The 20,994-nt window shown below is 33.2% G+C and overlaps 1 protein-coding gene across 1 annotated transcript; it reads left to right on the forward strand.

The window, feature by feature from the left end:
- Positions 1 to 13,353: 13,353 nt before the first annotated feature.
- On the forward strand, positions 13,354 to 15,806 carry LOC126686081 (uncharacterized). Its single transcript, XM_050380104.2, has one exon. The coding sequence runs from the start codon at positions 13,997 to 13,999 to the stop codon at positions 15,527 to 15,529; it is 1,533 nt and encodes a 510-aa protein (XP_050236061.1). The 5' UTR covers positions 13,354 to 13,996; the 3' UTR covers positions 15,530 to 15,806.
- The last annotated feature ends 5,188 nt before the right edge of the window (positions 15,807 to 20,994 follow it).

The raw sequence follows: 20,994 nt of genomic DNA on the forward strand, positions 1-20,994 counted from the left end.
ATCTGATTTCTGCCATCAAGGCGAAGCGGATGTTAGGCAAGGGTTGCCAGGGTTTTCTTGCTGTGGTTCGTGATTTGGAGACTAGTAGTGGTGATATGCATAGTGTTCCGATAGTGAATGAGTTCACTGATGTGTTTCCAGAGGAATTGCCTGGATTACCACCTGATCGTGATATTGAGTTTTGCATTGATGTGGTTGCTGGTACAGCTCCGATTTTGATACCGCCGTATCGGATGGCTCCTGCAGAGCTGAAGGAGTTGAAGGACCAGTTACAAGAGTTGTTGGATAGCGGGTTCATCAGACCGAGTACTTCTCCGTGAGGTGCTCCAGTTCTGTTTGTAAAGAAGAAAGACGGTTCCTTTCGGCTGTGTATCGACTACAGACAGTTGAATAAGGCTACTGTCAAGAACAGATATCCTCTTCCTCGCATCGATGATCTGTTTGACCAGTTACAGGGTGCGAAGTGTTTTTCCAAGATTGATTTGAGGTCTGGGTATCATCAGCTACGGATCCGTGATGCAGATGTGCCTAAGACTGCTTTTCGGACTCGTTATGGACACTTTGAGTTTCTGGTTATGTCCTTTGGTCTGACGAACGCACCAGCAGCATTTATGGATATGATGAACAGAGTGTTCAAGCCGTTTTTGGATCGATTTGTTATCGTCTTCATTGATGACATTTTGATCTATTCTCGGAGTGAGGAGGAGCATGCTTACCATTTGAGGACTATAATACAGACGTTGCGTGAGCATCAGTTGTACGCTAAGTTCTCAAATTGTGAGTTCTGGTTGGATCAGGTTACCTTTCTAGGACACGTGGTGTCGAAAGATGGGATCAAGGTTGATCCGAAGAAGATTGAGGCGGTCATGGATTGGCAAAGGCCAAGGTCAGTTACCGAGATCAGAAGTTTTCTGGGTTTAGCTGGCTACTATCGTCGGTTCGTGCAAGATTTCTCCAGAATATCTGCACCTTTGACTAAACTGACATAGAAGGGTGTCAAGTTTGAGTGGACTGACAAGTGCGAGGCGAGCTTTGAGAAGCTCAAGGAGATTTTGACTACAGCTCCGGTTTTGGCATTGCCTTCTGGCATTGACGGTTTCACAGTGTATTGTGATGCGTCTCGTATTGGTTTGGGTTGCGTTCTGATGCAACATGGACAGGTGATTGCCTATGCTTCCAGACAGTTGAAGAAGCATGAGGTGAATTACCCTACTCATGATTTAGAGTTGGCAGCTGTGGTTTTTGCGCTGAAAATCTGGAGACATTATTTGTATGGTGCTACTTGTGAGATTTTCACTGATCATAAGAGTCTGAAGTATATCTTTGATCAGAGAGAATTGAACTTGAGACAGAGGAGGTGGTTAGAGTTGCTGAAAGACTACGACTGTACTATTCAGTACCATCCTGGTAAGGCTAATGTGGTAGCCGATGCGTTGAGTCGCAAGTCTTCAGGCAGTTTGGCTCATATTTCTGAGATTGGGCATAGGCCCATGATTAGAGAGTGGCACAGTTTGATAGCTTCAGGCTATGGATTTCAGATTTCTCAGACTGGTTGTTTGTTAGCACAGTTGCAAGTGCAACCCGTTTTGATTGATCGGATCAAAGCTTTACAAGCTAAGGATTCACAGTTGAAACGGATTATTGAGGAGGTTCAGCAGGATGGAAATCCTGAATTTACTTTTGTGGATGGTGTTCTGAGACATGGTTCGAGATTGTGTGTTCCGGATTCAGATGGTTTGAGGGACCAGATTCTGGAAGAAGCGCACAAGTCTGCTTATAGTGTTCATCCGGGTTCTACTAAGATGTACCATGATCTTAAGGGTACCTACTGGTGGAGCGGGATGAAGAAGGATGTCGCTGAGTATGTTTCTAAGTGTCTGACTTGCCAGCAGGTGAAGCTGGAGCATCAGAGACCTTTTGGCTATCTGCAGCCACTACCTATTCCAGAGTGGAAGTGGGAGCGAATTGCTATGGATTTTGTGGTTGGGTTACCACGAACTCGACAGGGATACGATTCCATCTGGGTAATAGTTGACCGTATGACTAAGTCAGCTCATTTCCTTCCGATAAAGGTTTCGTATACTGCTTCGAGGTTGGCTCAGTTGTACATCGTCAGGATTGTCAGTTTGCATGGTGTACCGGTTTCCATTGTTTCAGACAGAGGTTCTGTGTTTACTTCGAGGTTTTGGAAAGCGTTACAGGAATCCTTGGGTTCTCGGTTGGATTTCAGTACAGCTTTTCATCCTCAGACTGACGGTCAGTCTGAGAGGACTATTCAGACGTTGGAGGATATGCTCAGGATGTGTGTTCTCGATTTTCAGGGTAGCTGGGATACTCATTTGCCGTTGATTGAGTTTTCTTATAACAACAGTTACCACGCGAGTATCGAGATGGCGCCGTATGAGGCTTTGTACGGGCGCAAGTGTAGATCTCCTATCTGTTGGGAGGAGGTCGGGGAGCGTAAACTCTCGGGAGCGGAGATTATTCAGATTACCTCAGAGAAGGTACCGTTGATTAAGCGGAGGTTAGAGACTGCTTTTAGTCGGCATAAGAGTTATGCTGATCCGAAAAGGAAAGACATTGAGTTCCAGGTTGGTGATTTCGTATTTCTTCGGGTTTCGCCTATGAAAGGCGTGGTTCGTTTTGGTGTCAAGGGAAAGTTGGCACCGAGGTATATTGGTCCTTATGAGATTTCGGAGAGGATTGGAGCTGTGGCTTATCGTCTGGTTCTACCGCCAGACATGTCGTTAGTACATCCGGTGTTTCACGTTTCTATGTTGAGAAAGTGCGTTTCTGATCCTTCGTACGTGATTGTGCCTCAGAGTGTTGAGATTGACCAGGAGCTGTCCTATGAGGAACAGCCAGTTGAGATTGTTGATACGCAGGTGCGTAAATTGCGGAACAAGGAGATTCCGATGGTCAAAGTTCTCTGGCGCAATCATTCTGTAGAGGAGTGTACTTGGGAGACCGAGTTGGATATGCGGAATCGCTATCCTTTTCTATTTCCGTGAGGTACAATATCTTGTTTTCTGTGACTTTTATGATTTTTACTTGTGTTACGTGTTGTTCTGATGGTAATTGCTTATCGTGTTAAATTCGAGGAAGAATTTTTAATTAGTTGGGGAGAATGTAATATCCCGTAAAATTTTAAATTTATTTTTGTTAATTTCCGACGTGGTTCCGGATGTGTTTTGAGGGGTATTTGAAGTTTCGTAATTTAGTTGTGGTTCGATTCATTTTTGGTTCGGTTTTTTAAAAAAAAAAAAAAGGATTTTCTTCTTAGGTTGTGGTTCAACCGAAGTGGTTGAACCACTTCTGGTTAACTCAGGTCTCAATCGAGACCTGAGTATTTTTTTGAGGTTCTCGTTCGAGAATCCAAGGATTCTCGAACGAGAACCCATTTGCAGGCCTGGTCCCGTTCGGAACCAGGCCCTTTCTCGAACGGGATCAGGCCAATTTTGGCCATTCCCGTTCGGGAACAGGTCTTTCTTTTAGACCCCTTCGCCCAGCCCACTTCGTACTCATTTTCGACCCATCTCCTCTCGATATTTATAGTCGACTTCTAAACAGAAAACCTTCATCACTCTGCAAACAAACCCTAGCTGTTTTCCGCTTGACATTTCGCTGAGTATCGAAGCTGTTATCATCTTCCAAAGATCGCTGTTCGGTAAGTTTTCTGATTCTTATGATTTCCAGATTTTGCTTATGAACGACATTACGTAATTTGGTTCGTTCTCTCTCGTTTCTAGATCGAAATCAGAACCGTTTGATTCCAGACGATCTAGACTCACGTATCTACGTTTCCCTACCTCAATTTCGCTGAACGGTACGCCGTCGATCTCGTTTCCATTCGCCGTACGGTTTCCGTTTTCTGTTTTGTTTAAGCTGTTCTTATTATTTTGGTTGCTGCCGATGGTTTCACTTGTTTAGGCCATGATTTTGATTGTTTTAATGATCATTAACCCTTGTCTCCTTGATTGTTAATGGTTTATCCTTGGCATAAGCTTTTGATGTTTCGTTTTCAATCATTGTTTTGAACAAACAGTGGCTGCCTCTCTTCCTTTTCTCATATTGTCGCCATGATCCTGCCATTTCTTTCTTTGTATGAATTGCTTCGGTTTTGTTATTGGTGTTGAAGTTTGATCTTGGTTTTAATTGATAGATTAGGTTTCAGATTGTTCTTGATAAAGCTTGATGTGCTAGCTTTATAATTGAGTGATTTAAGATGTTGAAGTTATGATCAGTAGCAAACATGGTGAGTTATGATTTTGTTGGTGATGGGCGGGTCTGTTCTTGTTTTGAATTGAGAATGATGGTTAAATAGCTAACTTGATCATCAACTTAGTTTAACTTAATCAAATGAATTCCTTTAGTTTTAATTTTGACTTTGATTGATGGTAACTTTCTAATTCGTTATAAATCGTAATTGATATTTTGTAAACGATAATTATTTATAAATTAAGTTAATATAATTACTCGGGTAGTTATATTTGTTTTCAAAGGTCGTTTTGTCAAAAGTTGGCTAAATTACAATTTAGCCCCTAAACTTATTTTATAACTTAATTAAGTGGATTTTTGATTTATAACTTTGTATTTTGTATTAATTGTAAATAAAAGTAATTAATTTGATTTTTGGAAATTAAATTGGCTAAAGTGCAATTTAGCCCCTAATTGGCAAAAGTACCATTTAGTCCCTACTTGGTTAAAATACAATTTGGTCCCTGAATTTTTATTTGATTTATTTAGCTAAGTTTTTGGGGTTGTAACTTGGGTTACTTTGAATTGAAGTTATTGAGTTCCGCTTTTAAAATGATTTATTATTTTATGGAATTTTTTATAAATATAAACTCGGGTTTATATTTGATAAACGTTTTGAATCGGGTTAGACTTGGGTCACCCGACAAGTGAGGTTAGCTTGGTAGTTATTGGTAACTCGGCTAACCCACTATTTGGAAATTATTTATTATTTAAAATTATTAAATAATATTTATAAATTGGATTTTAAGCGGGAACTCAATAGACTTATATTAATTGGGCTTTATTACCTTTTGGATATATTTGTGTTGTTTTGGATTGTTTATTACTACGTGTTAATTGTGCTAGTCTTATGTGGTGTCTAGTACTCTCTAGAGTTAGGGTCTGATTTTAATAATTATTTTATTGTCTAGACTCGTCCACTGTTCGTGCTTCAGAGGCGAACCAGAGTTAGTTGCTTGCCGGTATTTCACGTGGATTAGCAAGCAGTGAGTTTATATTTACTATTTACCGCTTTATTAAGTAAATTGTTATTTTAATATTAAATATATATACTGTACGTATATTTCGAACTGTTTTTATATTATGGCTCTTAGTTGGAACGTGCTATCTAATGGGCATCATTAGGACTGCGTGCGCACCGGTATTGATCTGGGTAAGGTATATATGGAAATGTGGTAACTCGGTGTGAGCATAGCTCTCGGGACCAGGTAGAGTAACTCGGTGTAGCTCAGCTCTCGGGACTCTGGTATAAGTGTGGTCAGTGGTAACTCGGTGTAGCCCAGCTCTCGGGACCAGACCTATTGGATTATGATTATTATTTAGAATTGTGGATTAGGGTTCCAACTATTATCTGTAATATCGTTATTAAATGTTTTAAACGTTTTAAAGGTTTTCCACTTAATAAATGTAAATAGTGGTATGAACTCATCTCAGTATATCTGACCCCGTTGTTTTCCCAATTTTCCCCAGGGTTATGATCTGAGAGAGTCTGGTGATCTCCGCTTTTACTTTTCCTCGGAGGTTCCCTTTTATTTTAGTAAAACAGTGAAACTATTTTATTCTTAGACCGCAGTAGTAACTAGACGTCTTTGTTATTATTATATATTTTGTCGGATTGGTTCGACTGGTTATATTGCTTTGGCATGTTATATTATTTATATTGGTTTATGATAATTCTATTTTAGACTCAGAATTGAATAAGCATGTTATATCAACTGTTGATTATTATAACTGTTAGTTTAGGTTGAAGTCTCGGTTGCCCCCGAGCATTGGTTTTCTGCAGGTTTATGAGTTTATGAAGTAATTGAAAGGCTAGCTACGGGTTTCGGTACTACATTACCCATACCCTAGCGCCGGTCGCGATTCATGAAAATGGGTCGTGACAGCTTTCAAGCTATACAGATGTGGAGAATGCAATTGTCTTGTATGATCGAAACTAATGTAGGTTATATTTATTATCTATTTTTTTGTCAGCATTAATTTTATTTAGATAAATTTATTTATTTATTAGTTACATGTTATTAAGTCCGGGCTGGAAAAAATTTATGGATCCGCCACTGCTCTCGGGACCGTGCCATAAGAGATATAACAATCTATGATTTATGTATGTATTTGTTATATATGTATATGTGATATGAGAATATTGTCTGAATTTGGGATTAGGGTTTCAATTAGAATCCGTATTTGGCTGCATATGTATAAAAATATTTATAGCATGTGTTTTTGTGTTTTTATTTAATATTCACTAGTATTTAATATGAACTCACTGAGTTTTCACTGACCCGTAGGTATTTCTCTATTTCAGGTAAACAGTGATTTTGACGTGACCAGACTTCCAGTCCTTACTTCGGAAGTCGTTTTTATGTAATGTCACGAAAAACTGCTTTTAAACTCTAGAGCCGCGGTGGTTCAATATTTTGACAGTTTGTCTGACAGTAGTTCATTTTAACTTGTATACTCTGTAATGAAACTATTGTTACCTGTATATTATTTTGATGGCTGCGTGTTTATATAAATGTTTTTACCAGTTGTTTCTTAGTTTTATGGTTTTGGTATTGTATTCAAATCAGGGCGGTTATGCTATATGAGACAAGTGTTTATGCCCTGGTTTCTATAAATACAATATCAGATTTCTGTTAATGTTTTCAATAAAGGTTTTTAAGTGATTCGGAAAAGAAGTTGAAAATCTTTTTGTAATTTCAAAACGTGGAATATTTATTATAATCTTTAGGTTTACTACAGGTTTTGTAGCTAACACTCCCATTCCTTAGCGCCAGTCTCGGTCCGAGATATCGGGTCGTGAGAGCGGCACTTCCGGTTGATCTAGCACTGACGTTTTTTGTTGTCAGCCTCCTCTAGATTTTTTGACCTGATTCCAATTCGTTTTTTTGTGTTTTCGGACTCATTTGGGCTCAGAATTAATGCCCGATTGAGCACACAGTTTTGTATATCAGTTGAAAGTTCTATTTTTATAATTACCCGACCTAGTCCCAAGCAGCACCTTTTTTTCTTGTCAGCAACAGTAGACCCAACTTGTCATTATAGGCTTCGAAGCCCAAACCGCCGGACCAACAACTTTTAGACCAGTTTTCCTTTTCATTTGAACTCAGAATCGACTCCGATTTGAATCAGTGGATTTGTATCGACAAGAGGAATAACTTCCATATTTTTCCTAGATCCTGAATCCGACTGTACTGACAGACACTCAAAAACACATCATTTTTGGTTCGGTTTTTCATGCAAAAACACATCAAAAAGCACAAGGAATGCAAAAAACACATACCATGATGGATTTAAAGCGTCTAACATCGAATTTAAACACAAAAATAGCTGATTTCGTGGTGAATTTAGCTAAGGCAATTTTAGGTAAACAAGCTTAAAAACACCCTAACATGCATTCCAAGCTCTATAATTGACATAATTCTGAATTGTTAGCATACAATGTGTATTAAAACAGCCTAAAATCATTTAATTTTTGAATTTACATGGCAATTTCATCAAGAACATATAATTTGACAATTATGGCAAAAACAATAAAATAAACTAATATACATCCTAATTGGCAAATAACTCAGTGACTTACAATTAATATGACATAAAGTGATAGAGGATAAATTGAGGGTCCTCGGAAGTACCGTTATGAGTCTTTGGCTTGTTAGCTAGCAAAGGGGACGCGAATCCAGCTTCAAATCTGTGCAGGGCTGTGTTCTTAGAGAATCGAAGCGTATTTATGTGTTTTTAAGATTGGAATTGAGTGATTTTATGTATGTGTGTGTGTGTCTGTTTTGAAGGTTCGACCAGGGTTGATTTTTTAGGGGGGGCGAATCATAGACTAGGGTTTTGTATCTCTAGTCTGACCTTTGGCTAATGTCTTAATGCTGTTTATATAGAGGTGAACTGGGGTTTCTAAGGTTAATTAGTTATTTACTTTTTTGCCTATTTGGAGATTGATTCGCGGTGGAAGAAGTGTTAAGTGATAGATTATTAGGATTATCTTTAAATTATTTACTTTTAGGTTCTTACATTTAAAATTCAGATTTGGATTTGCTATTTAAGTAAAAAGGTGTTTTGTGTCTAAAAGTGTTAAGAAGGCTTCTTGAACCCTATGGACGGATATGGTCAATTTAGTTCTTAAAACTTGCAAATTGGCCCATAAACTTCTAAAATATTGCAATTATTCCAATTTCTGGACTTACACTACAATCTCTTTGGATATTTATAAGCTATTTGCGGCTAATTATGCTTTCATCCTCCAAGTTTGCAGCTATGCACTGATTACGCCTGCTTAGATTCCAGCAAGGAAATCGATAGCTCGTCATCCGGATAGATTTCTCTGGAAATCATCATAGCATGCTTCAGCCTCTTATCATTTTTTACATGTCCGGAATATAGATGTCTACACTTGCTGGAATATAATTAATTTTTGAATCCTGATGACTAGATAAGACTTGGGGAGTAAACAGAAGTATGAGTAAGATTATTTTGTTTAAAAGCATATTCAAAATAAGTTTGTACTACCAGAAAGGCCGTAGTAATTTCATCTTGTCGTGTATCTCTAAAAACATAACTATTCATGGATTTCCAAATGTATCATAAAATAAAGCATAAGAGCTCAACAACATAAAGAGTAAAATCCAATTTCTTCAAGGAATAACTCATTTTCAGGTCTTTAAACTATACATGTTTTATGCATCCGGTACTTAAACTATTTTTGTCCTTATCTGGTCCTTCAATTTAATAAAAAATCATTTTCGAGTCCTTAATTGACAAAAACGATGCCATTTAGAGTAACAAATTGCATTTTCAAATATAAAAAAACACCGCGTTTTTATAGTTTAGAGGCTTGAAAATGATTTTTTATTAAGTTGAGAGACCAGATAAGGACAAAAAATAATTTAAGGACCGGATGGAAAAAACAATTATAGTTTACGGACCTAAAAATGGGTTATTCCTTTCTTCAAATTAGAAATAAGTTGCAACGATTGAGCATCAAATTGCAAACTGATTAATAATGATGTCGTATTAAGAGCAAGAGGAGAACAAACTAAACCTTTCGAGAAACGTTGCAAGCGAAAACCATGTGATGTAAAGATTGAAATGGAATTGTGTCATCTCGCTAGTCGTCTAGTGACGGCGTCAAGACAGGATGGCATCGCCATCTCACTAAAAAATGAAATTTCATAATTTCGAGCCGATTCGATCCCTAGATCAACCCAAAACCTTAATACCAAAATTTCCAACATTTATTTTGTTTGTATTTTCAGACAACAATGAAATTCATACATCAGACAATCAAAGATTTAAAAGTATCTTTAACTTTAGATGTATAAATTATGGAACACGTTTATGAATTTTAAATGTATATCTAGATTCATTTTTAATAGATTAATTAAAGGATAACCGCCTTATTAATTCCTGTATAATCAAACACTTAGAAATTATAAGACCGCCATAAAAATGTCCTTGTGATTATACATGCATTATAAATGATAAAATATTAAAATTAGTTTCACATATACTTCCAGTTTTAGGTTTTATACATGCAATCTAAAGAAATTCTACGACTAGATATTTGTTTAAAATTATATGTTTTATGCTTGACATGGTCAATCAGAAATGTCATATGCCATTCAGATTATTATAGTGCATGTTTGCGATATTTCCCGTCATTTTATAATATTTTGTTTTTCAGTTTTTCCTAGTTTTGAGAACTTTACGTATGTTTATAAATTGTATTTGTTGTTGCTTGTAAAACAAGATATTTGTTTCTAGGTTATATGTTTAAATCAATAAACTGGATAAAATAAAAAAATTTACAAGTTCGTTATGTATATGAGTCCAAATATTTCAGTTTGGTGCATGATATTTTATACATCCATAAGTGGATGATATATTTAGTCAGTATGAAATATATTTCTAATATGACCAGATGGCGACTCCTATGCATTACAAAATCATAATATTTCAATAAATTTGAGCGAACTGAAAATTTACAGTCTTTCTAACTTTTAGATACAATTTAAATAAAAAATTAAAAAGATTGTGTAGAAATATAAAAAAAGAAACATTGAGTTTTTTTTTAATAAAAGATTAGACAAATACGAACACGACTAATTTAACTAATAGTTTCAAAAAATCTTCAACCCTAACACGACACGAATTTCAAACAAGTGGCAAGACACGATTAACCAGTTAAGATAAATGGTTAACATAATTAATACAATTGCACGACTAACACGATCCATTTAACATTTAATAATATTTAAATTATATAAATATAATTTTAAGCTCAAACAATACTCGAATTATAAAATTTTGATATAATGAATTTTATTTTTATATTAATAAAACTATGTTTAATTAATATAATAATTAATTCTTTATTTTATGAAATTAAAATTATTTTAATTCTATATTATTATAAATAATATAATTTGTTAATGGATTAGGCGGGATAGATGGATTCGCGAGTCAACCTATGACACGACCCATTTATTTCGTGTCATAAATGGGTTGACACGTTCCCGAAACGATCCCGCTAAATCTCAACCTGGATTGGCCAAATTTATGAATTATTTAAAAGCATAGCTGGAATAATATAATTAACTTTTTTTAAAGAAAGTCAAAATAAATTTTTAAAAAACTTTAATTAAACTTAAATTGAAAAGACAACAAAATTTTATTTTAAAAAGAGAAAATATAAAATTCACAAAATTCAATTAAATATTAATAGAAAATGTAAATTTATTAAAGTATCATATATATTTTTGATTAAGTAATTTATTTTTATTTTTAAAATATCTCGATCAAATTTTTAATATTAAAATTTATGTGCAAAAAGGTTGTGTTATTTTACTTTTATCAATATATAAAAAAACATTAAATAAAAAAATAACTAGAAAGAAATTGAAATTTTTCATTTATCAATGACATAATTTTTTCTTTATCCTTTTTCCCCTTCACAAATTTCTCTATAATTATCGAGATTAGAATGAAGTCCATGGTGATAAAATGATGTTACATGAAAAAGTCACAATGTACTATCCCAATCTAAGTTAAATTTCCCTTCCCCATTCTCTCTTTCATCAATTTTAATTTTCCAAATAAAGCGCACCAGATTCACAAGAACTTATGAAAAATAATAAGAATGTGCAATTGACAAGGAGATCACTACAAAGGTGGGTTGACTTGATCAAAGCAACAAAACAAGTGATTAAGAACTAAAAATAGACTTAATTTTGTTAATTAGTAAGAAAAATGACAGATTATAAAATCCCATGCAGATTTAAAATATGCAACTCTGTGAGGTGTTGTTTGTGATCTAAAAACAAGCGTATAAGAAGGGTTTTTGCCTTCTCTTGAGGATTGACTATTGACTATGCCATCTATTTTCACTTAATTCAATTCACCTATGTAATTACAATCATATTCATATAATTTTATCTTTCTTAACATAATAAATTAAGATGTGTTTGTAATATCACGGGAATTATATGAACCTTCTTACATTTTCTTCAAAAACAAAAATATTTTCATCTAATGGATTCTTGTTATAGTATAAGGATTATGAAAAAACATGGTACATGTTTACAGATAGGGGTTTGAAATATGAATCCATAGCTAAAAAGGAGCTTCAATTGTAAAAATAAATTATATCGTAAATAAAAATATAATAATTTTTTTGATTTTTGAATCTCGCATGATCAAATAAAATAATATATAGAAATTTAATTATTTAAAAAGTAAAATTTTTATTTTATACATCTATTTTTATTTTTAGTATATATGAATTGTTCTTGATAAAACTCAGTTATGTGGTAACACATTTACAACTTTTACATCTAGATTTTTTTTTTTATCAAACTAGATAAGTTTCTTGTTAGAGATAAAATCTTGGCTTCAAATTTTAAATAGTATATGCATAATTACTATTTGAAACCGCGGTTTACTTTAAATTAAAAAAACGTCTTACTAATTCATTATCTCACCAACTTTGAGGAATATAAAATATAATTTTGATCGTATGAAACTACATTATTATTCTTCCATTTATTTCCAAATTATCTCACATATTTAGATGTGAAACATTTAATAGCATTCACATTGTAAGAGTTTTATACTAAAAGATTTATGTATTATCGAAAAAAAATGTTAGACATGCTCTCTCTTGCACCCCATTTGTCAATAATTTTAATTAAAAAAAATTAATTAAATTTCATCATAAAATTTAGAATCTGCTCAAATGTAGATATATTTGAAAAATTTAAACTAAATCAAACAAATTAATTGAGTTAATCTTGTTCATACAATTCATATCGGAGCTGGATTAGATTTTTCTTTTAACTATTAAAATCCAACATAACTAAAAAATTCAAATAATTATAATATTAAACCGAATTAAAGTAAATTTATTAATTAAATTATTTGGTTCTGATTACACCCTTATCAAAATTAATTAAAATTATTTTTTAATATAACTCTAAGATACATGTAAGTTGATAAGACGCTTTTTGATTCAAATAAGGTCACAGATTTGAACAATACTCATGTATATAACCGTTTAAAATTTGGATTTAGAGTCTGTCGTTCGCAGGGACCTACACTCTTTAAGTATGGATAATCCGAATATAGAAATTTAAAAGTACCGTCTCACAATTATAATCCGTTCAGTATAATTTATTATTAGTTTATTGTAAGAATAACATAACACAACGATCGTGTCGTATAATTTTTCCCATGAATAATTATGGGATCGCTATCAACTTAGAATAAAAAATGCAAATGGAGAGGAGTTGGGTTATGGGTGTGTAATGTATTTTAGAATAATTAAACAACGCAATGGTTGCGCCACGTCATTCGTGTAACAAATCAATGAGGCGTTAGCCATGTACAAATATTTCATGATAAAAAAAAAATTTTCTATCGCAAATGATGATTGGCTTGTAGTAAAAATGACGTGGCACATCCGCTGTGAGGAAGAAAAAAGGGGCAATAACGGTTGGAGACTCTGACCTTTCACTTGGCGTTTGTTTGAGCTCATAAAAACAGAGTAAGGCATAGTATCTACTAAATTCCTCATTCGTTGGGATCCTCAACAAAACAATCAATCCCAGCCCTTCATTCTAACACCGAATGGCTCTCACTTGAGTACACGTGCTCCCAATATTTTCTTGCCTTTTTAATGTTTTGCTTCCATGCATGGAATTCTCCTCCAACTATACCACACAAACAATTTACATAAATTCAGAGAGAGAAAATTTCTACATTCATTCCAACACTCACCAACACAACCAGCCATGGCTTTGCTTTGATTCTTCTTCTTCATCGCCATCGTTTGTTGCCATCGTTTGCTACCAAAATTGCCCAGTAAAACTGATCAATTGAGTCTTTAAATGCGTGTTCTTGAGAAATGTAAAGTTAAAGAAGGTTTCTTTTTGGTGGGTGCCTCTGATCTTATTCTTGTTATGTGCTACTTCACAAAACAAAACTGTCCCATCTTTTTATGTTTTTTGATTCCGTCATTAGATTGGTAAAGCAATAATTAAACTTGGGTGATCTCGTGATGATCTTGTGATTTGGTTGATCTGGGTATTTGATTTTGCTTGCTGTTGGGTATCTGCAAAATGCAGTATTTTTGAAGAATGTTTTGTTGAGATAGTAGAATTTCAAGCTATATATTGTTGATCTTGTTTCGTTTTCTGGGTAGTTTTTAGTTTTGTTCAATTTCGGATCAATAATCATGGAGGTAAATGCGAAGAAAAAATTGTTCATCTGTAAGTTCTGTAACAAGAGGTTTCCGTGTGGGAAATCGTTGGGCGGTCATATAAGGATCCACTTGAGTGGGAGTCATAAGAATTCGAATGGAAATGGGAATTCAACTGATGATATAGAAGAAGAGAGATTTGGTGGCAAGAAGGAAATGGAGTTTGAAGCAGCTAACAATGCACAATCTAGCTATGTTCTGAGAGAAAATCCCAAGAAAACTAGGAGATTTGTGCCTGATTCAACCAATCCTAACTTTTTCTTGGAGAATGTTTGCAAGGAATGTGGCAAAGGGTTCCAATCAATGAAAGCTCTCTCTGGACATATGGCTTGTCACTCCAAGAACAGCTTTGAAGATCAATCAGAGACTACTGAGAAGCAGCTGAAAGATCAGATTTTTGATAGCCAATCGGATACCGAAACGTCCTCAGCTCCTAGTAAGAGGAGGAGATCCAAGAGAATGAGGTATAAGAATATTAGTGTTTACTCTTCTTCACATTGTTTACTTAATACTGCTTCTTTATCCTCTGCTTCTGATATTGAGCATGAACAAGAAGAGGTAGCTAAGAGTTTGATGATGTTGTCTAAGGATTCTGCTTTTAAGGGGTGCTTTAGTTCAATTGGTGATTCGTCTGATAATAATTCTGTTGTTTTAGAGACTAAGTCATCCACATCTCATAAATTGAGGATTAGTATTAAGAATAGTAATGGAATTATGGAGACCAAGAAAGTAAAGCAGCATGAAGTGATGTCTTTTGGAGATGATTACTCTGATAATTCTGATTCTGGGTACTTTAGAAATGGACCTAAGAATGTTGAATCTGATATCTCGGTTCACGGGTCTGCTTCGATCGATGAATATAAGAAGCATAAGGCGGAATTCGGGTCTAGACTTGAAGATGAAATTAGTCCTGAATTGGGGAAAAGAGTAAGAAGGTTAAGGCTTATTAGAACAGAATTCGGGAAGAATGTGATCGAGGAAGATGGATACGATCATGAAACTGATCGAGTTTCTTCGAAGTATACTTCAAGAATTAGAGACAAGAATAATGACTCTAACAACCCGGAACTGCTCAGCAACATTGTTTCAAAAACAGGCAAATGGCCAAGTAACAGAAGCAGGCATAGAAGGATTATTGGCTGTAGTGATTCACTGTATGAAAGTGGCGAAAACAGCGTCGATACGGACTCTGCTCCTAATCATGGTAAGAGAAAGATCCAATCGAGCAATGGAAAAAACCCCGTAAAGCACAACTTATCGAGCGATGCCGATAAAAAATCGAGCTTGCGAAAAAACAAAGTACATGAATGTCCATTTTGCTCTAGGGTGTTTAAGTCAGGTCAAGCATTAGGTGGGCACAAGCGGTCCCATTTTGTTGGATGTGGCGAGGATCGAACGGTGGTGATCAATCAAGAAGTTTCCGAGATGTCGATGCCTGCGCTAATCGATCTCAATCTCCCCGCTCCTATGGAGGAAGAAGCAAATGGATACTATATACCATCATGGTAAACTAAACTAGGTCTATGAAGCGATCTCTAATGGCGAGCGAGTTCATTGATGAAGATGACAGCAATGCTTAGAGTGTACAGGAAGGTTTTGGCTCTTTTGCTTCAGATTCAAGGATGTCTTAATCTAACAGAAGGGCAACTGTTCTATTTGTTGCTTATGAAATTGTAAGAAGCATCATTTTTGTTTTTTGTTTTTGTTTTTTTGCTTTAAATTTATAGGCCCTTTTGCTTTGGTAAACATAAAAAACAACAGTTTAAATTCCAAGTTTCTTTCTTTATTTGGTATTAATTTGCTATTAAATATTCTTGAATTCTATGGGTAATGCTTACCTTTAACTCAACTTCAAGATCTGATTTTCTTTTTGTATCATCTTTTTGGAAGCAAACTACATCAAGTACTAATAGTGTTATGCTTCCTAAAAAAACATAAAACTACTTATAAACTCTTTTAGAGCTCATGACATAACTCTTTCATCTACATATTTAATAAAAAATAAAAGTTGAACTACATAGTAAAAAACAATTCAGTTAAAGAAACAAAAAAATAAGGGTTACATATTGTCATAAAATATTTTCGCCTTTCGCGTTTTCTTCTTCTTCTGATTTTAGCACCTTTTACCAAACGTGGTTTCAACATTTCATTTTTTAGCATAAAAAGGCGGATTTTGATTTCTGTGACACTTATAGTCTTGCCTTATCCGATGCCAGTTTGGTCATTCAAAACGGCCTCAACGACATCGTGTTTGCGAGAAAAAAAACGCTTAAAACGGCTGTGTATAGAATGAAAAATTGAAAAGATTAGGATGTGCAATGTCACGTTTAGTAGAATTTACTTAAATAAAAACAACGTAAAAGGTGTATTTTATGACAATAACTCGAAAAATAAAGCAACAAGCCGTTTGGCCTTCTTAAAAGATGGCTCGGAGAATTGAACTACCCTCTAGGAGGTCTTTGGCCGGTGTGTCGGGGCCATCGCCCACCCCTACCCCTCCCTTTTGCCCCAGCTCAGATTGAGTTTTTTAAAGTACAATTTCCCCTTTTTGTATTGTGATGTAATGTTAAAAAGGAAATAGTGTTATGCTTCCGAAGAGATTCAAGGACCACCTGCTTTGCTTTATGGGAGAAGATACAAAAAAGAAAAGTGTCTCTTAGAGATTTGGGTGAGAAGTTTCCTTTTCAATTTACAAACTCAACTTAGGCACTATTTTCTCCACATTCTCATATTTTCTTGCATTCAACTCCAAACAAAGATTTATTTGTGAAAGTACATATAATGTGTATTGGAATAAAATTGTAGTAATTTTTTTTCTTTTTATAAAATTAATTTCCAAACAAGAAAAATAATTGCCTTTCATTTGTTTGCTCTCATTATCACCCAAGAAGGAACTTTGGCTTGGTCTAGACTTTGAAAGAAGAAATAATATGTTGGAAGTGATAGAATTAGAAAATAAAGAAGAGTAAGAGAGTTGGAAAACAAATAGTAGTAATTGAAAAAGAGAAGTAAGGATAGAAGATTAAGAAATAAAGATGAGACTGAAAGGAACAAAACATAATCGGTGATAGCCGATGACTGAATGACAAAAATAGTTATTTGTTTGCTCTTTTAGCTACGCATTTTTGTGTTGAGAAGTTGTTGGAATACTCTCGATTGTTTATGTGGGAGAAGGATTGTGAGGAATCAAAAAAAATATTAGTAAATTGCATATTATAAACATACTTTCTCAAGGTTGATTTTCATTGTTTTCAGGATTGTTTACTTTAAAGTTGTTGCATTACTACTTAAAACATGAAACTACTAATCCTTTTCATTTCTTGTTTCTACCTATATGCTTGTCGGTTTCATAATGCCCTCAATTGATACCCACCTTTTTTGATAACTCACACCTATTTCAACCTTGGTTAATGCCTTGTAAAATGTCAAATTCAAATTATAGCCTATTATTGCACATATCAGCCCAAATAATTTGTTGGTTTTATAAGGAATTGTAAAGTTGAGTTCATATGATATTTTGGGAGAGTTAAGAGATGGAAATAGAGAGGAGAGGACCACTTGTAGAAGTCCATTTATATTAGCTGATCCATCCATTGCATCACACCTCTAACTTAATCAACTTCTACTTGAGAGGAATAAGCACCCGTGCTTACCCTCAGAATCATACACTCGTATGGGCTTTACCCTAATTTATCATCCAAATTTTTACAAGGACTTTTTACTCAAATAACCAACAATTAAATTTAATATACTTTTATACTGACTTATATTTGACATTTCAAAATTATCATACAAAAAAGAATTTATTACTTTTATACCATTTATATAAATAAAACCCTAATAACATAAACACTCATAATTACAATTAGTTTCTCTCTCCTTAAAATTCTCTCTCCTTTCTCTCTCAGCTCACCTTTTACACACTTCGTTCCACCTACGCCATTCTGCCTTCCCCGTTTCGCCGGAGTTCCATGAACAGATAATCAGACAAGGATCTCACTAACATATCCTCGCTGGAAGATCTGTTTCTTGAACAGATCCTCAGGCGAGGATCTCACTAACAGATCCTCGCGCGAGGATCTGTTCTTGACAAATCCTCGGCGGAGGATCTGTTTCTTGAACAGATAACAGATTCTCAGGTTGAACAGATCCTCACCTGAGGATTTGTGACCCGCGGGTCTGGAAAAACAGACCCACGGGTCTGTATTTTTTAAAAAAGAAAATTAAAAAAATTTAATTTTTTTGTGTATATTAAAAAATTAGGGTTAATTTGTTGATATTCTAATTTTAGGGGTTAATTAGTTAATTCAGATTTTAAAATTTGGGGATTAATTTGTTATGTATTAAAAATTAGAGGGTTAATTTGTTATTTTAGATTTTAGAATAATAGTGATTAAATTGTACTTTTTTAATTATTAGGTCTTAATTTATAATGTTTAAAAAAAATTAGGATCATTTTAAATTTTTTTCTATCAAAAACCACCTTAGGCAATAAAACCACTATGTAAAACCGGAAATCTTTTGGGTGAGAGTGGGGAGGGGGGTTTTTGACCCGTTTTACACAAGTTTAGAGTATAAGTGATCCCTTTTTTAGCTTTGGACTTTTTTGATACTTTGACACAAGTTCGGAAATGAAAATGATCTCTTATTCATTAATATAAATACTCATTGATTTATTGTAAAAATGATGTGTCACACCCATAGTGTGAAACAATTACTCTAAATAGAGCTTCAAACAAAGGTTATTGTACCTTAATAGTTTTATCTTAGTTCATTAGTTACACTTTATTAACCTTTTCTTCTTTATAAATTCTTAATTAGTTTATTTACTAAATTTTATTCAAGAATCATATCAAATTCAATTAATTTTTCTATTTTTTTTTAATTACACAATTCATTATTATTATTGTTATTATATGTCTAGCTAAATTTTCAATTTAAGATATTATGAATAATATGAATAAATAATTATATTATTTATTTAATAATTATTTTTTCTTGTTTATATAATTTTTAATATTGAACTTAATGCTAGTCATTAACAGATCAGTAATTGCTTGATGTTAGATTGATATCGAGTAAGGAATTAAAGATAATTGATTTAACTTAATTATAAAACATGAGTCAGACTAATATATTTATAGAGAAATTCTTTAACTAATTTTTACTGCTTTAATTATTAATTGATGATTATTTATTACTCAGTAGGTGTGATGATAGCAAGAATAATTTGGGGTGTTGGAGTATACCTATGGCTTAGTACATTTTTTAACTCTTAAATTTTACTATTTTATTTCTTGTGATGTATAAACTTTTTTAGTTCTCTATTGAACATTTGAACTTTCAATTTTGTTTTATCAAACCCCTCAAATCGTGCGTGAATGCACGCGAGTTGGCATGCGCAAAAAAAATTTGAATTTTGTTCTACTTGACCTCTTAACTGAATTTTTTTTATTACACGCAATGTATTAATTTTTAAAAACATATAAATATGTTTTTTATATTTAAAATAAAAAGTGGTGTATTTTATATATTATTTAGAAATTCATTTAAGGTTTAATTGCTTAAAATTCATGAACTTTAACGTGTTTTGTAATTTTAGTACAAACTTGAAAGATTTGGAATTGATTTGAAAGGTTTAAAATTGCAACAAAAAAAATGAAAGTTGGTATCTTAAAATTTTCAAAATTGGAAGTTCGTGTTAAATTTGCGAAACACACTAAAAGTTATAATTTTATAAACAATTAAACCTTTATTTAATATCATCAAGTATAGTAAATTGATGTATTTTATAAACATCGTTAAAAAAGAGAGACAGACTTCTTTTATCATTGTTTAAATGTAAAAAATTATTTACATGTATAAGAAGTAATATCATATAAATACTTGAATAACTTTAAATAATTTTTATTTATTTCTACTATTTTTTTCTAATTTCTATCATCATCAACAATTTATAAAAATATTTTTAAAATTTACAATACATATGTTTTTTTAAAATTATATGTCATCATACCTAAATTAATTTTACATGTTTTTAAGCATTCATGCTAGTTATAATATGGTTGAAAATTAAATAATAGTATTTTCGAGAAAGTTAAATGGATAAAGCTTAAAAATTAAAATGTGCAAGAGAAAAAAAAAATAGTTCTGGGGTTAAATAAAACAAAATAGTATAGTTTAAGGGTTGAATTTTATGTTTTAGTTATCCTTTACGCGCTTCAAAACGTTTGAATACACGCATTTTTTCTCACGCTGGACAAAAAGGGGTCAGATCGTTAAAACTTTTGAAGTTGAGGGGTTAATTAGAATAAAATTGAAAGTTAAGAGGTTCAACAGAAAATGAAAAAAGTTTATGAGTCATTGTGAATAAAGTGGTAAAGTTTAAGGATTTTAAAATATAATAAACCGAGCATCTCTAATGTAATGCTATAAAACAATGTCAATTGTATAATTTAACACTTCGTCTTTAAATTCCACTCCAATGTAATGTTATACTTGATGCTAAATTTAGCATATTCTATATTTCATGCTAAAATTAGCATCTAATATAGCACATGCCAAATTTTATTATTGATTGTTTATTTATAATTTTACCATAATTTTAATCACATTTATTATTTTTCACTTTTCTGTTTCATTAAAACTCTTTTCTTTTTCTTTCTTTTTCCTTAAAAACTCTCTTCATATTTTTTTATGTTTTTTTGTCTCTATCAATTTCTTTGTAATGGAAGAAATAATCCAATATAATAAAAAACGTGAAAAATCTTTTATTAATTAAAAGTGCGTAGATATTTAAAATATTTCACTTCTGTTAATAAAAAAAGTACGCAAATTTTCAGAGGGTCACCGATAATAGAGAAGATAGGTGAAATTAATAGATAATTATCATAGTAATTAATAATATTTTACTATAATAATCAGGGACGAAACCAGGATTATTTTTTTTTAGGGCCGAAAAAATCAAATCGACT

Source organism: Mercurialis annua, linkage group LG6, assembly GCF_937616625.2.
Source record: "Mercurialis annua linkage group LG6, ddMerAnnu1.2, whole genome shotgun sequence".
Classification (NCBI taxonomy): Eukaryota; Viridiplantae; Streptophyta; class Magnoliopsida; order Malpighiales; family Euphorbiaceae; genus Mercurialis; species Mercurialis annua.